The sequence below is a fragment of the Lontra canadensis genome, unplaced genomic scaffold, assembly GCF_010015895.1.
Source record: "Lontra canadensis isolate GAN:19392208 unplaced genomic scaffold, GSC_riverotter_1.0 scaffold4, whole genome shotgun sequence".
Classification (NCBI taxonomy): domain Eukaryota; kingdom Metazoa; phylum Chordata; class Mammalia; order Carnivora; family Mustelidae; genus Lontra; species Lontra canadensis.
This window is the reverse complement of record NW_022630998.1, coordinates 52,132,162-52,145,268: the sequence shown is the minus strand read 5'-3', so window position 1 is coordinate 52,145,268 and position 13,107 is coordinate 52,132,162. Positions and strand designations below refer to the sequence as shown.

The window sequence follows — 13,107 nt, the reverse complement described above, 5'->3', positions numbered from 1 at the left end:
CCCAGAATCTGTTTGTCGCTGGAAATAGAGTTATTTAAAAGAGATAGGAAATCCTGACTGATGACGTTTTCAGTTCTCTCCTCAGCCTGCCTGCATTAACTTGGGGATGATGGGGGTGTGGGCGCTGTGGCTGCTCCTTCTACTCTGCAAATTCAGCCTGGCAGGTAGGTTGACAGGTGCCCTTTTATGGATTATATGATTCTTACTAAATTCTTTGGACAAGAACTGTGAATTGGAGTGCAAAGGGACTCCTGGACCTTGGGCATATGTGGATGAACAACAGGGGATTTGTGAACTCCCTGAATTTCTGTGGATGGGTGCGTGCATGTTGATGTATACATATGTGTGTGCAACTTTGGCAAGATGGCCTATCATAGTTTAAGAGGAAGATATGACCCCCAAAAGGCCAAGATCCACTGTGTTAGAGTGGTAGTAAGTTCTTATCTCAATAGTTTTTATGATAGGAACAGTAATTTCATGTAAAACACAACATAAAAACAAAAATATATAACCACAGTATTTTCAATAATTTCCAAGGATATAAAGGGAAATGATGACATAACATATCTTACAATGTTCCAACGTAAGACTATGGGACAACTTAAGACTATGGGCCTTGCAGATTTATTATCCATTACTTTGATTGCATCTTATATTTAGAAGAATTAGGACCAGAGAGGAAAAGTGGGGATTGGGTACTGGGAATGTAGAGAAGGCATCATGTCATGTATCAGTTTGCTAGGGCTCTCATTACTACACATTGAGTAGCTTAAACAGCAGAAATATATTTTTTCATAGTCCTGGAGGCTGGAAGTCCAAGATCAAGGTGCCCATGGAGTTGATTTCCTGACACCTCTCTCCTTGGGGCATAAATAGCATTCTTCTTGTTTCCTCTTTGTATGGTCATCCCTCTGTGTGTCTTAATCTCCTTCTCTTATAAGAACACCAGCTGGATTGTATTAGGGCCTACCTTAATGGTAACTTAACGGTAACTAATGGTCTCAATGGTAACTAAAACCTTATGGTCTCAATGGTAACTAAAACCTTAAAAACCTTATCTCCAAATTAGAGTCACTTTCTGAGGCAGTGGGGGTTGGGGCTTCAACATATGAATTTGAGCATATATAATTGAAACTGTAACATGTAGTAATTGGGGTGACCAAGAGGCAGTCGTAACTCACAGATAACATCTTCCAGACCTCTCCTCTGGCATGGACTGCCTTGTAGCCCCCTGGGATATACCTGTGGTGCTTAGGAGTTTTATAAAGACCCAAGAGTACTGGCAAGTACTCTAGAGTATTAAGGTCATGAGAACACATGAAGAGAGAAAACTACTGATAAAATGAATTCTTCTCCCAAGTCTTAGAATCCTGGATTTTCAGAGCAGACTGTCTATTTTTTACATTAGTCAGGGAAAGTTGTTTATGCTGCAAGAATAAGCAAGCCCCATATCTCAGTGTTTAAAACAGCAAACTCTGTATGTCCATTAGAGGTAAGCAGGAGCCCAGGGTGACGAAGGCTCTGCCACCCTAAGATGCTATCATCTCAGCATGGATTTGCAGGGTGTGCAGGAACAGAGGAAGAAGAGAAAGGAGAATGATGCACCACAACTTAAATGATCCTCTCACATGGCCATGCCTAATTTCAAGGGGACAAGAACGTAAGATCTTGCTGCATGTCCAAGAAGGGGAGATATTGATGAGCACTAGAAATACTACTGAATGTACATTTTATTTATCACAAATGTGTTCTATAATATTAGAGTAAGGGATTAAAATATTCCATTCCAAAATACGCTACTTTGACATGGGATTATTTTGTTGTGGAGGCAGAGGAGAATCAACAGATGCAAAAATGAAGCCTGCTGCATTAGTTTCCCACACGTATTTACCTTCTTGTAGTTTCCTACTCTCGGAAAGCTAAATTCGTTTTCCTTTGTCTTGTCTGGTCTGCACAAATTTATTGTATTTTTATTAAGATGCTATGTGAGCCCAAGATCTAACCACCTCTTCTAATTGCTTTTCATTGAGGTTTCTCCTGAATGATATGCACTGCAAGCATTAATAAACTGGTTTTTGTTTTGTTTTGTTTTGTTTTATTTTGTTGTTTGTTTGTTTGATGCAGGACTTGATGTGGGACTGTATCCCAGGACCCTGGGGTCATGACCTGAGTCAAGGCAGATGCTTAATGACTGAGCCCCCAGGCACCCCTGGAAAATCATTTTTAAAACCATTTTCTCTTTTCCTGATACCTGGGGAACCAGATGGTTCTGATTCTGGGAGCCAGATACTTGATTCCTTTTCTGACTTATGGCTCTTATATATGTTAATTACAGCTTCTGAAGGAGTGAAGGGAGGTATTCAGGGAAGACTGGGAAAGTAAAGACACTGAGTTTTTACCAGGGTGTGTTTGGATCCATAAGGATCTGTTTCTACCTTGGTTTTTGTGGCTGGTTCTGAATTCAGCCAATGCAAGACAAAGTAAGAATGAAAAAGAAATAAAATATGACTATAGGAGGCCAGAATGAGAATAACACAAGATGAAAGAATATTCCGGGGATACAAGAAAAAACTTCTTGTTTCCTTGTTCTCCAACAAAGGCTTAACTTTGAAATCCTGCTAACAGTTGGTGTGATGGGTATTAAGTGAAATGTGTGAAGTGAAGTAAGGGGCAAGCTAATATTCAATGAATATTAAAAATAAACAAACAGGGGCTGCCTGGGTGGCTCAGTGGGTTAAGCCTCTGCCTTTAGCTCGGGTCATGATCTCAGGGTCCTGGGATTGAGTCCCGCATCGGGCTCTCTGCTAGGCAGCGAGCCTGCTTCCTCCTCTCTCTCTCTCTCTCTCTACTTGTGATCTCTCTCTCTGTCAAATAAAATAAAATCTTTAAAAAATAAATAAATAAACAAACAAACTTGTCCAAAGGACTAAAGACCAACCCATGTGTAAATACACACACACACATGAGCCCACTGCCATCATCTCTGAGTCATGGAGGCAGAGAGTTGCTAAGTGTGAAGGTTGTTCCTCTGGGGATATTATGCGCTGACCTTTGGTTCACCACCTTGTTGGGTTTTGCATATTCCTGCTGGCAGTTGTAAAGTGTGGAATTTGTTAATCTGGAATTTTTAAAAAATTGTTTTAATTTAATTCCAATGTACTTAACATACAGTGTTATATTAGTTTCAGGGGAACAGTATAGTGATTCAACACATCAATACATCACCCAGTGTTCATCATAATTCTCTCCTTAAACCCCATCACCTATTTCACCCATCCCCTGTCTACCTCCTCCCTAGAACCATTAGTTTATTTTCTAAGAGTTTGTTTCTTGGTTTGCCTCTCTCTTTTTTCCCTTTTGCTCATTTGTTTTGTTCTTAAATTCCACATATGAGTGAAAGCATATGGTATTTGCCTTTCTCTGACTTACTTTGCTTAACATTATACTCTCTAGCTCCATCCATGTTGTTGCAAACGACAAGATTTCATTCTTTCTTATGGTTGAATAATATTCCATTGTGTGTGTTTGTGTGTGTGTGTGTGTGTGTGTGTGTGTAACATCTTCCTTATCCATTCATCTATCATTGGACACTTGGACTGCTCTCATATCTTGACTATTATAAATAATGCTGCAATAAACATAGGGGTGCATGTATACTTTTGAATTAGTGTTTTGTATTTTTGGGGGTAAATGCCTCATAGTGTGATTACTGGATTGTAGGGTAGTTCTATTTTTAACTTACTGAGGAAACTCCATACTATTTTCCACAGTGGCATTCCCAGTTTACATTTCCACCAACAAAGAGGGTTCATTTTTCTCCAAATTCCTTACCAAATTCCTTACCAAAACTTAACACTTTTTTGTGGTTTTGATTTTAACCCTCTGACAGGTGTGATGATGAGTGAAGTTGAGCATCTCTTCATGTGTTGGTTGGCCATCCAGATGTCTTCTTTGGAGACATATCTGTATGTCTTTTGTTCATTTTTAAATTGGATTATTTGGGGGTTTTTTTGTGAGTTATGTCAGCTCTTTATATATTTTGGGTAATAACCCTTTATCAGAGATGTCGTTTACAAATATCTTCTCCATCCCCTTGGTTGTCTTTTGGTTTTGTTGCTTGTTTTCTTTGCTATGCAGAAGCATTTTATTTTGGTGAAGTCCCAATAGTTTGTTTTTGCTTTTATTTCCCTTGCTTCAGGACCTATATTTAGAAAACTGTTGCTACAGCCGATGTTGGAGAAATTACTACCTGTCTATCTCCTAGGATTTTTATGGTTTCAGGTTCATTTAGGTCTTTCATCCATTTTGAATTTATTTTTGTGTATGGTGTAAGAAAGTGGTCCAGTTTCACTCTTTTGCATATTTTTGTCTAGTTATTCCAACACCATTTGTTGAAGAGACTATCTTTGTCTCATTGGGTATTTGTTCCTGCTTTGTTGAAGAATAATGGACCACATAATTGTGGATTTATCTCTAGGTTTTCTATTCTATTCTGATTTTTGTGCTAGTACTATACAGTTTTGATTACTGCAACTTTGTAGTATAACTAGAAGTATGAAATTGTGATGCTTCCAGCTTTGTTTTTCTTTTTCAAACAAAACTGCTTTGACCCTTTGGGGTCTTTGTGGTTCCATACAAATTTTAGGGTTGTTTGTTCTAGTTCTGTGAAAAATACTGCTGGTATTTTGTTAGGGATTGCATTAAATGTGTATATTGCTTTGAGTAGTATTTTTTTCCTCTAGTCTATAAGCATAGAACATCTTTCCATTTCTTTGTGTCATCTTCAATTTCTTCCATCAATGTCTTATAGTTTTCAGAGTATAGGTCTTTCATCTCTTTGGTTAAATTTATTCCTAGGTACTTCATTATTTTTGGTGCAATTGTAAATGGAATTGCTTTCTTAATTTCTCTTTCTGCTACTTCACTATTAGTAGCATTATTAAATAAAAGTAGCATTATTAAATATATTAAATGCAACAGATTTCTGTATGTTGATTTTGTATCCTGAGACTTTAATGAATTCATTTATCAGTTCCACTAGTTTTTTGCTGTAGTCTTAAGCATTTTCTATATATAGTATCACGTCATCTGCAAATAGTGAAAGTTTTGCTTCTTCCTTACCAATTTGGATGCCTTTTATTTCTTTTTGTTGTCTGCTTGCTGTGGCTAGGACTTCCAGTACTATGTTGAATAAAAGTGGTGAGAGTGGACATCCTTGTCTTATTCCTGATCTTGGGGGAAATGCTTTCAGTTTTTTCTCATTACTATGATGTTGGCTGCAGGTTTTACTTTCTTTTTTTTTAAAGATTTTTAAAATTTGAGAGAGACGGAGAGCAAGCACAAGCAGGCAGAGGGGCAGAGAGAGTGGGAAAAGGAGGTTCCCTGCTGAACAGATAGCCTGACATGGGGCTGGATCCTAGGACCCTGGGATCATGACCTGAGCAGAAGGAAGACATTTAACCAACTGAGCCACCCAGGCACCCCAGCTGTGGGTTTTTCATATAAGGCCTTTGTTATATTGGGGTATGTTCCCTCTATCCCTATTTTGTTGAGGGTTGTTTTTTTTTTTTTTTTTTAAATGAATGGGTTATACTTTGTTAAATGGTTTTTCTGCATCTATTGAAATGATCATTTGGTTTTTATAATTTGTTTTATAGGTGTGATATATCACACTGATTGATTTGAGAATATTGAACTACCCTTGCAACCCTAGAATAAATCCCACTTGACCATGGTGAACAACTTCTTTTAATGTATCATTAAAACACCAGTTTCCTGGTGTTTTGCTAAGGATTTTTGGATCTATATTCATCAGAGATATTGGCTTGTAGTTTTCTTTTTTGGTGGAGTCTTCATCTGGTTTTGGTATCAGGATAATGCTGGCTTCATGGAATGAATTTAGAAATTTTCCTTCCTCTTTTATTTTTTGGAATAGTTTTCAAAGAATAGGTATTAAATCTTCTTTATATGTTTGGTAGAATTTGCCTGTGAAGCTGTCTGGTCCTGAACTTTTGTTTGTTGGGAATTTATTGAGTACTGACTCAATTTCCTTTCTAGTAATGGATCTGTTCAGATTTTCTATTTCTTCCTGCTTTAGTTTTGGTAGTTTTATATTTCTAGGAATTTATCCATTTTTTCTAGGTTGTCCATTTTGGGTCATGTAATTTTTCACAGCATTCTCTTACATTTGTTTGTCTTTCTGGTTGTTATTTCCACTTTTATATTTGTGATTTTGTTTAGTTGGACCCTATCTCTCTCTTTTTAATGAGTCTGGCTAGAGGTTTATCAATTTTTTTTGATCTTTTCAAAGAACCAGCTCCTGGTCATTGATCTGTTCTATTGTTTTTTAGTTTCTACATCATTTATTTCTGTTCTAATCTTTATTATTTCTTTCCTTCTGCTGGTTTGTGGTTTTGTTTGTTGTTCTTTTCTAGCTCTTTTGGGTATAAGGTTAGGTTGTTTATTTGAGTATTTTGCTTCTTGAAGTAAGTGTATATTCCTATAAACTTCCCTCTTGAACCACTTTTGCTAAGTCCCAAAGATTTGAACCATTCTCTTTTCATTTTCATTTGTTTCCAGGGAATCTTTTTTTTTTTTTTAAGATTTTATTTATTTGACAGAGAGAGAAATCACAAGAAAGCAGAGAGGCAAGCAGAGAGAGAGAGAGGGAAAGTAGTCTCCCTGCTGAGCAGAGAGCCCGATGCGGGGCTCAATCCCAGGACCCTGAGATCATGACCCAAGTTGAAGGCAGTGGCTTAACCCACTGAGCCACCCAGGCGCCCCACCAGGGAATCTTTTATTTCTACTTTTGATTTCTTTTTTGACTCATTCATTGTTTAGTAGCATCTTGTTTAACCTCTGTGAATTTGTGGTCTTTCCAGATTTTTTCCTGTGGTTGACTTCTGGTTTCATAGTGTTGTGGTCAGAAAAAAATGAATGCTATCTATGATTCCAATCTTTTTGAATTTTTTGAGACTTGTCTTGTGGCCTGAAGAATGTTCCATGAGGGTCTCTGTGCCTCTTGGATCTGCAAAGGGCACTCTGTGTCTCTTGGAAGTTTTCAGCTCTTATTTCTTCAGATAAATGTTTTGCCCCCTCTCTTTTCTTCCTCTGGACTTGCTATAATGTGTTTTCATACTTGATGGAGTCACTGAGTTCCCTCAGACTGTTCTCAATTTTCATAATTTCCCCCCCTCATTTGCTCAGTTTGGTTACTGTCTATTACCCTGTCTTCTAGGTCATGATTTCTCTGTTTCATTTAGCCTGCTACTTATTCTATCAAGTGTATTTTTAATTTCATCTGTCGTGGTCTTTATCTCTGATTTGTTTTTATCTCTTTGTTAAATGTCTTACTGATGTCCTCTATCCTTTTCTGCAGTCCAGTGAGTATCTTTATGATCATTCTTTAAATTCTCTATCAGGCATATTACTTATGTCTCTTTTGCTTAGATCTCTTGCTCTGGTTTGGTCCTATTCTTTCACTTGGATATATTTCTCTGTCATCTCATTTTTTGGTAACTGTCTGTGTCTGTTTTGTATGCAAGATAAGTCAGCTGTGTCTCCTGCTCTTGAAGGTAATGACTTTAGGAAGAAGAGGTCCTGAAGTACCCTGCACTGCAATGTCCCCTGTTCCCCAGGACCTAGTCCTTCAGGGAGTTTCTCCTCTGGAAGTTGCATGTGTCTTATGTTCTTGTCTCTTTTTGCTTTAGTTCAGTGTCTACAGTGACTCTCTTTGCCTGTTGTGTGTAGTAGTTGGTTCCCCGCAGCTGTGGCTTGTATTTAAACAAGGTAAATTCTGGTTTGCTTGCTAATTGAGACCTGGAGCTGCTGTTGGTACTGGCCAGCCTAAGTGGATCTGTAAAGGGCATGTGGGATGGTCTTGCACTTTTAATAAAGCCTCAGGCTTTTGCAGAGCCTGCTACCACCAAGACCTAGGCTTTGCAAAAGGCACAGGTCGGGAGAGGCAATGCTGGTGAGGTTTGTATTGATCTTCTGTGGGAGAGCTCTGCATTGCTGGGGCTGAGGCAAGTGTGGCTGGACAGGGCAGATACTTTGAAGCATGGGGTGGGGGACTCAGGGCAAGCAAGTTAAGTAGGGAATGTGGGGAAAGTGCTGATTCCCACAGATTGCTATGTGTTTATGCTGGGGGGCAGGGGTGGGAAATGGTGCATACCAACTCCTTTGATCCTGGAGGAGTTTTTCTGAGATCCATAGCTCTCCAAGACACTCCCAGTAATAAGTAAATCACTCTCTCTCCCATTTGCCACCAGTGATTTTCTGTCTTTCTTTTTTTTAATAAGATTTTATTTATTTATTTATTGTTGTTTGTTTATAGAGTATGCAAGTCAGGGGAGGGGCTGAGGAAAAGGAGAGAGGGAATCTGAAGCAGACTCTGTGCTGGGTGCAGAGCCGGACACAGGGCTTGATCCTACAACTCTGGGATCATGACCTGAGCTGATATTAAGAGGCAGATACCCAACCAAATGATCCACACAGGAGCCCCTGCCACCCAGTGGTTTTCAAACTGCTGGTTCTCCACTGTATCTGCTCAGGCTTCTTGTCATGCTGTCTGTTTAAGGGTGAGGACTCCGCTTCCTAAGGCCCACAGAGCTCTTCTAGAGCCAAACACCTTATTTTAAGAATTCCAGGCTTCGAGTCCTACTGTTTGTAACTCACAACATCAGGCCCCTCTTGTTTTCAAAGTCAAATGTTATGGGGGCTTGTTTTCCCCATTTTGAGTCCCCAGTGTGATTGTTTCTTGCCTTCACTATACTCTCAGCTCCCTCCTGTTTGTGGATGGCCATGATCCCCTTAGGTCTCAAATATCATCTCTGCCTTTTCTCTACCTTTGTTTGTGGGGTTTGTTCTTTTAGTCTTTGGTTCTTTTTTGGAATATTCAAACTGATATGAATGTTATCTAGTAGTATCTGTGGAATGAGGTGAGGTTAGGGTCCTCCTACTCTGCCGTCTTCCCGGCAGCACAAGATAGAAAATCTGACTGCACTGATGACTAATGGGTGCTTCAAGGTTGGGATACATCTGTAGGGGCACCTGGGTGGCTCAGTCAGTTAAGCATCTGCTCATAAGGTTGAAGTGTGGCATAGTTGAACACTTTGTGTTTTTCTCTTTTCCACATTTCATCCATTGCCCAGTTACCCAGACTGGTTCCATCATTTGATGCTTTACTTAGTATTTTACTAACACTTTATATTTGCCTGGCATTTTAAAGATTTTTGCTTTTCAAATGTTGCTTTTTTGTTTTGTTTTGTTTTGTTTTGTTTTGTTTTTTGTTTTTGTTTTTTTGTATCTCAATTTTTTAAAATTTTTTATATTTTCAGTGTAACAGTATTCATTATTTTTGCACCACACCCAGTGCTCCATGCAATCCGTGCCCTCTCCAATACCCACCACCTGGATCCCCCAACCTCCCACCCCCCGCCCCTTCAAAACCCTCAGATTGTTTTTCAGAGTCCATAGTCTCTCATGGTTCACCTCCCCTTCCAATTTCCCTCAACTCCCTTCTCCTCTCCATCTCCCCTTGTCCTCCATGCTATTTGTTATGCTCCACAAATAAGTGTTGCTTTTGATTAAGAATGTAAAAAGTATTTTTTTTAAAGGTAGAAATCTAGTTCTCCAAGGGAAATAATTGAAGAAAGGGAGTTAGATTCTTTCCTTGGCCATGAATGGGAGAATCTATTGTATGTATCAACTAACCAAAAAAGACCAGCTTTTGACCTGCCTGTTTTCATGAAATGATTGTGTCAGTGTGTGTGTGTGTGTGTGTGTGTGTGTGTGTATACATATTTATATATTTATGTATGTATGTATTTGTTTGTTTATCTAGTTCTGCCTGCTAAGCCTGAGAACATTTCGTGTGTCTTTTACTATGAGGAAAATTTTACTTGCACCTGGAGTCCAGAGAAAGAAGCCAGTTATACATGGTACAAAGTAAAGAGAACTTAGTAAGTATGGGAGCTTGTGTGCTTATCAGTGGGAGTAAGGGAAGGAGGCAGAGGCTCCTAGGTCATTCATGATTCGAGACACTTATGAAATGAAAGGTTTTCTTCATTATAGCTTCTGGTTGACCCCTATTTGTGTTCAATGTCTAGGGTGACATCTTGGCTGCTATAGCCATGTGACAGTATCTGCAGCTGCAGCAGTGGGAGGGGGAAGATGTAGCTTCATGATGACCTCCTCCGAGAGGAACTGACTTGGCTGAGAGCGGTCACCAGTTATAAGCACAGTGAAAAAATCTGTTTATTTACTATATTCAGCTATATTTGTCCTCTTTCCAGAATGTGCCATAAAACTGTTCCTTCTTCATGAACTCAGTTATAGTAAGTGGGGTTATAAACCCATAACTGGGAGACCACTTTTCTCAGTCTGCCACTAATTTGCTGTGTGACCCCTGTCAAACAATATTCCACCAGAACAGTGATTCCCAAAATTTTCACTATCTCAAGCATCCCTTTTTATTCTAATCCTATTAGAATAAAAATTTGAAAATTTTTATTATAATCCTAGCCAAAAGCTAGATGTTTTAGTGACTATGTGCAGGGAATTTTTTGAAATTTTGAAAATAGCTCATGAAACACTTTATTTCCTTCATGTTCCCTAAGAATAAGGAAACCCATGTTAGGAAATATTGAAAGATAATCTTTAAACTTTTTCCATTTCAGAAAGAGAGCTTGTAATTCCAACTTTTTGTTTTGTTTTGTTTTTAAATACAAGATCTCATATATGTTCTTTTTTCCCCCACTCCTTGAAAATTGGTAACTAGTGTTATCAGGGAAGTCTACTTCATGCTTTGCAGTAGAAGAAAAGGAAAAAAGCAAACACTATTCTTTGCAGTACTCATGTATCCGTGATATATCAGGGAGATGATTTAAAATAGAGGGCAGGAAACTTTTCCTATGAAGGGACAGACAGTAAATATTTTAGGCCTAGAGGAGACTGGATCTCTTTGAAACGACTGAATACTACTACCGTTGCAGGAAAGCTGCCACAGATACAGTATGTAAACCAAGGGACCAGACTGTTCAATAAAACTTAATCTGTGAACACTGAAATTTGAATTTCATATAATTTTCACACACCACAAAGTATTTTTCTTTTTCTGTGTTTTCCCCAACCACTTAAAAATGTAAAACCTGTTCTTAGCCTCTGTGCCTTACAAGAAGAAGAGATGGGCTGTATTTGGTCAGCAGGCCTAGTTTGCTGAGTCCTGCTTCTGAAGATCAGAGTGATAAAGGCCCACTAATCCATGGTCCAAGTGTCTTACCTTCTCTCAGACTTATTTGTTCGAGGCCCGGTGTTGAACAGAAAGTACCAGTAGAATGTAAATCTGGAAACCTCAACAAGTGTACTCCTATTTTTCTTTTCTTTTCTTTTTTTTTTTTTTTAAATTTAATTTTATTTATTTATTTGACAGAGAGAGATCACAAGTAGGCAGAGAGGCAGGTAGAGAGAGAGGGGGAAGCAGGCTCCCTGCTGAGCAGAGAGCCTGATGTGGGGCTCGATCCCAGGACTGTGGGATCATGACCTGAGCTGAAGGCAGAGGGTTAACCCACTGAGCCACCCAGATCCACCCCTATTTTTCTTTTTTAAGGAGTCATCCTCCCTCCTTCCATCACTCCCTATGGATTATCATTATTCTCACCCATTGGTCCTGTAAAAGTAGGAAATATACACGAATGTTTTTTTTTTTCCTTTCTTCTTCAGATTTTATTTATTCATTTAAGAAAGAGACAGAGAGAGCGTGGGCAGGGGGAGGGCAAGGTAGAGGCAGGGGTGGGAAGGAAAGGGACAAGCAGACTCCCTGCTGAGCGGGGAGCTCAACATGGGGCTCTGTCCCAGGAGCCTGAGATCTTGACCTGAGCTGAAGTCAGATGGTGCCTCACACCAGGGTGTTCTCAGGTCTGTATACAACCCCTGTAGTTGGCTCCAGGCCTGCTGGGCTCTCCAGGCCTCCCAGACTGGTTTGTAGTTTTGTAAGTTTATCACTGAGAATATCTCTTCCAGGTAGAATGGGAGCATTTCTTGTGGATGGTCAACCCTGAGAATAGATGGTGGTGGGTCAGTGGTGTGAACAAAAACGTACTGATGCTCAGAAATGATAGGAATGGATTTTTCCTTGAGAAGGAATAAGGAGACTTGGGATGCCTTCAGGGAGGGAGTGACTTTTGAACTGAGGTATGAAGGAGCCCTTGAGGCGCAGAAAAGGGAAGAAAGGTTATTTTTTAGAGGTTACAGCATTAATAAAGGCAAAAATATTCAGCTACAGTGATAGTACTCATAACAATGATAGTAACATTTCACTGTTAGACCCAGTGACTGACATTTTATTTTATTTATTTATTTATTTTTATTTGACAGAGATCACAAATAGGCAGAGAGGCAGGCAGAGAGAGAGAGGAGGAAGCAGGCTCCCTGCCGAGGAGAGAGCCCAACGCGGGGGCCCCGTGGCTGACATTTTAAAAGAACTTTATGCATATGAGCCCATTTCATCCTCATAACAGTGCTATGTCATAGGTACAATACTATTCTCATTTTAGAGATGAGAAAACTCAGGCACAGAGAGGTTAGGAAACTTACCCAAGGCACAGAATTCAAACCTGGTCGGCTTCCAGAGCTTGTGCTTGGAACCATGACCCAACAGTACTCTGGAGGCTGTTTTTGCACTGCTCAACAATAGTAGAAAGCCTTTAAAGTCTTTTCTACTTTCAAAATTCCGTGCTTCTGTACATTTACGTTTTGCTCCATTGCGCCCAGCCCCAGCGAATATTGGCATCTTGCAAAGTAGGATGTTTCCTGCCTATTTCATCTCCTATATCATCATCCCCCAGCCATGGGGACTAGGTCTGTACCCACCTATTGGATTCCTACCAATCTTTGTACTTATCTTCATTAAGTTATAGCTTGATAGGACTTAAGTTATCTTTATGCCCAGGAAAAAAATTTAATGAGTTTTCTGAAAATAATATATGGCAGTGATAAAAATTCTATCTGAAAAATATAAAGAGTGTAAAAAAAAAAATCACTTGAAATTCCACCACCAGAGGTAAAATTTTAACATTTTGATGAATACTTTTCAGACATCTCTGAGAA

General features: G+C 39.2%; 1 protein-coding gene across 1 annotated transcript in view; it reads left to right on the top strand.

Annotated features, from left to right (window-relative positions):
* Positions 1-13,107, top strand: part of IL31RA (interleukin 31 receptor A) — an 88,015-nt gene that overhangs the window by 37,021 nt on the left and 37,887 nt on the right. The window contains exons 2-3 of the mRNA XM_032844038.1: positions 74-164; positions 9,845-9,962. Coding sequence (XP_032699929.1) covers positions 107-164; positions 9,845-9,962 — 176 coding nt within the window. The 5' untranslated portion in view covers positions 74-106. The remainder of the gene's footprint in view (positions 1-73; positions 165-9,844; positions 9,963-13,107) is intronic.